This window comes from Pseudocercospora fijiensis (genome assembly GCF_000340215.1).
Source record: "Pseudocercospora fijiensis CIRAD86 unplaced genomic scaffold MYCFIscaffold_6, whole genome shotgun sequence".
Classification (NCBI taxonomy): domain Eukaryota; kingdom Fungi; phylum Ascomycota; class Dothideomycetes; order Mycosphaerellales; family Mycosphaerellaceae; genus Pseudocercospora; species Pseudocercospora fijiensis.
Window position 1 is genome coordinate 827,197 of NW_006921537.1, and position 4,536 is coordinate 831,732.

At 36.7% G+C, this 4,536-nt stretch overlaps 1 protein-coding gene across 1 annotated transcript; it reads left to right on the forward strand.

The window, feature by feature from the left end:
• Positions 1 to 7: 7 nt before the first annotated feature.
• MYCFIDRAFT_176203 (uncharacterized protein) lies at positions 8 to 412 on the forward strand (the record flags this gene model as incomplete). Its single annotated transcript, XM_007930001.1, has 7 exons — positions 8 to 16; positions 46 to 73; positions 106 to 172; positions 204 to 221; positions 253 to 264; positions 296 to 328; positions 358 to 412. Coding segments are annotated over 7 exons (222 nt in total), but the record flags the coding sequence as incomplete, so codon positions are not given.
• Between the last annotated feature and the right edge of the window lie 4,124 nt (positions 413 to 4,536).

The window sequence follows — 4,536 nt, forward strand, 5'->3', positions numbered from 1 at the left end:
AGTGTAGTTCCTCGGTGTCTAAGATAGCCGATGTGCCTCGAATAGGCCAAGAGTCAATACTATCGTCAGCTTCGTGAAGGCGAGAGGAGTGCTTGATTGCCGTAGAGGCATTCTTTTCATTTTCAAATCCAGCTCCATATACGCTTTCTTTGAGCATTGAACTCAGGAGACGGTGGCCGCGAGAAGCAAGGTCACTATCTGAGCTCACTTGATCGAGAAGTGTCAGGGCCTTCTCGACAAGATCGAGGTGAGAAATATATTCCGGTTCGGAGGGAGAACGGTGCATGATGTCGAGGCATAATGTCACTCCTGCACCCGTGAGATGGGCGTGAATTGTCCAGACGTGCGGTCGATCAGGAATCGAGAACGCAGCTGCAGTTTCTGCTATGATGTTCTTGGAAGCTGTGATTGATGCCCATCGTCTAGGGGGAAGAATCCCCTCTTAGAACCCTCTCTTCCGCCTATAGTAGGCCTTTATTAATACTATTCGAATTCTCACAGTATAAAGTATAGGGAGTAAGGTAATTTAGAGTATATCTAGGTTCCTTATTGTGCTATCGCTATATAGGCAACTATTAGTATAGATACTCTATAGGACTAACCGAGAATTCTAACGTATACTAGTAAGACTAACGATAATACTACGATACTATAATAATAAGCAACAACTATACCTCGAAATACGTAAATCCGAATTTAGCGGGTACTATTATACCTTACCGCGTCTAGAAGACAATATATTAATAATAATTATATATAATACCGACGGTTTTAACTTATAATATATAAAATCCGAAAACTTAAGTTTAGCTAAGCGAGTTCCTAGGGTATAGGGAATAGCCTAACGTCCCCTATTCTTAGAGACTATAGGCCCGGTTTGCTATATATGTCTAGGTACTAGGAGGGGCGAGGCAATAACCTAAGTACCTCCCTTAGACCCTTTCGTAGTATTTAACGTAGCTAATACTAATTACAAGTAGTATAATATCCGCTCGTAGTACGATAGTATCGAGCTAGTTAGAATATAGAACCTTATTACGCGGTTCGAACTAGGTACTTTTAACTAAAATATATCTAGAGACCGCCTAGATATCTAAATAACGTATACCGCTTTCCGATTGGAAAGGCAGCGTTAGATTCGTCTTAGATTCGAGATACGTTCTCGACCTATACGAAAGTTTTGTGTTAGATAGAATAAGATTGCGCGGTTCTAACGATATACTTTTTATTAGGTTATATTAAGAGACCGCCGAGAAATTTAATTAAACGTGTTTTACTTTCTAGATAGAAAGCGGCGTTAGATTCGCGCTAGATTCGAGGTACGTCTTCGATCTATATATTAATTTTATTTAGGACTAAGTTGTCTAGTAGTAACGGTATAGTAGTTTCTGTTAATATTATCTTAGTATCTACTAATATATATAAACAAATAATACTTTATCTACCCGTTAGGAAGATAAGGGTAAATTTTAGTAATAGAAGACTACTTAATAGGATGTCCTAGAATTGTTTTAATTTTATAGCCTAATTTACTCTCTTATTAAGCTTATAGTACTACGACGGGCCTAGACGATAGTTTTAGTATAATATTAGAAAAGAATAGGAGAATATTTAAAGAAATATTTAAACTACCTAATACTCTAAATTATACTACTACTTATAAACATCGTCTAAACTAGGGCGCTAGACGAGACTAATACCGTTTATAACGTAGGCTAAAACAAATTCTATCTATACTATAGCTATCTAGGAAGGAGCTTTCCGATTTAGGCGGAGGCTATAAGTACTACGAGGCTACTACTCCTCTATTCGCCTAGTAGTTAACCGGCGTCTACTAGTTAATTTAAACGTTACCGCTAGTGCCTTTTACTAACCTAGACTTCTACTTTAGCTTTAGGCTAACGCGCGTACTAGTAATCTTAACTAGCTTAAAGCTTTCTTTTATATATTAAAGGTCGATACCGCCGATATAAAAGATAGCTAGTAAGAGCTAATTAGAGTTAAGATTAGGACTGTTATCGGCTTTACGAAGGTCGCCGACAAGAATTAGGTCTAGCGTTTAAGTAATGCTAACTGGGTTATATTCTGCTTTATCGACCCTATAAATACTATACTACGATAGATTACGGTTAATAATTACTTCCGTTAGTACTACGGAATTGCCCTTACTAGTAGGTACCTAGATCGTCTAGTACTTAACGTCGGTACGTGCGCTAATTACTAATATCTGCCTATAAAGTTATATATAGTCCGTCCTAGCTAGCCTTGTCGACGCCTACTTAGTAGCAACTAGACTTCTAAGATACTTAAATTCGTAGCTAGATTTTTAAATCTTAACGCTATATCTGTTACTAGAACTCCCGGTACTAGACTTAGGAATAGTATATAACTCTTCCGTCTTACTAATCCTAATAGTAATCCTTAGTTAACTTCTATAAGGCTATTTAGCTTCTCGGTAGGTCCTAGTATAATTATAGTATCCGACTATATCCTAGATACTCTTTACGTAAGCTATAGTTCGAATTCGAAACCTATTACGCCGTAGAAGGGCTCCTAGAACTTATAGGGCGTTAAGTTTACTAGACCTAGAAAATCTAATAGGTAGTCGTTTCTAATTATTAACCGTAAAGGCAATCGAGGCAATACGCTATATAGGGACCTAGGTAATCTTAAAACTTGATTAATAGAGTTAAAAAGTATATAAAGTTATATAGTATTAGTATAGGCTAGCGTATTAAGCCTACGTAGGAAATCTTACTAGAGACCCTTACTACTATATAGAATCGCGACTTTAGTAACCGCTCGCTACGTCATATAATACTAATATCTTCGCGATAGCGGCCTAGGAGAGTATAGGTATTAGGTTCCTCATTGTATTTATTCCGGAAGCCGATAAGTAGTTATACGCTCGTATTAAATAATTTAGTAATATTAAATTTAGTATATATACTATCTACTCTCTAGGATCGAAGCTTTAGAAGCCTATTAGATAGGGCATATATATTAGTAATCTAGTACTTAAGTTTAACGTAAAGGGTAGTAGCGTAGCGTACTATATACTAAATGCCTTTAGTAGTAAACTGCTTAATAACGAGATAATACTACTATTTAGTATTAATATTACCTACCCGTCGCTAGGCTCCTCGAAGGTACGCTATTAATAGCTACGCTTATTACTAGCGTTAATAAGTATGTACTCTAATAGCTAGGCTCGATCTGTATATAGGATAGCCGCTAAGAAATGGCTAATAGGCTCGAAGAAACGGTAATTAAGCGTCTAAATTTGTAGTATAAGAAGAATAGCTCTCTACTAAACAAAGTTATTATTTACCGGAATAGCGTCTCGGAAGGCTAGTATAAACTAGTCCTATAGATAGAACTACCGTCTTTCGAAAAGGCCTTTACGAAGCTCTGCGGTAGTAAGGAGAAGTGGCCGAAGATGACTATTATTATCGTTAGTAAGCGTTGTTATACTCGATTCTGCCCGACTCGTAAGTAAGCTCTTTAGTTTTGTATTCGTAGAGATAATATACTTAGTAATAACTATAGCCTTGTGTGCCCTTTTGGTGTAGGAGTACTAGCTCTAGGCCTACGGCGTTATTCGCCTTAGCTTTAGTTAACTACGGTATAATTACAACGGGGACGAAAACTGTATATTATATCTACTAAGAAGTATAACGGGATACTATAAAAAATAGGGAAGCTAGGTAGCGGTACCTAAAGTAGTATAGAACTCGTACGAGTCGAGACTAGACCCCGTAGTAGTTTGGGTTAGTTTAGTTTAGTTTAGTTTGCTAAGCTAAAGATCTAGTTTAGTTTAGGTTAGTTTGCTAAGCAACTGTAGGAGTAGCTAGTTCGAACTATAGAATTTATCGGTTTCTAAGAAGTGTAAGAATGTATACGTAACTCGAAGCAAGCCCTTTATAAGACACGAGAGTATAGCCGGCAGCGTAGCCGGCATTTTTTAGTTATAGGAAGGTACTCACACAACCCCAAATCTACAGATAATTAGCTAAGGGCACTAACTAATTAAGAGCATATATATATACAAGCTATTATAGGTTAGTTTAGAAACTACACTTATTAGGTATAAATTTTATCCTTTCGCTCGCTATTTGATTCCCTAACTACTCGGTAGAATATTATTATCTATATCTAGGTAGAACTTATCGATTTCCCTAGAAGCCCTCTTTAAGAAGTTCTAACACTTTCCTACTAAACTATTCTCTAATATTAAGTAATAGGATAGCTCTTCCCTCGGTATCGGTATAGTATATAAAAGAGCTATAAAATAGCTCTATACTACGTTCTACTAGTTACTCGCTATACTAAGGCCGAATGCTAGTTCGTTCCTTAGAACTCTTAGTTATTTAGTAGATATAAAGGGTAGGGTAGGTAGTAACTTCGTATTATATAAGGATATAGAGGCTGCTATAGAGGAGTCCTTTAACCTATAGAAGATAGTAAAAGATATAGAGGCAGCTATAGGTCTAGGTATCTAGTTAAATTTCTAGTAGGTAGAGTATAAGGATATTT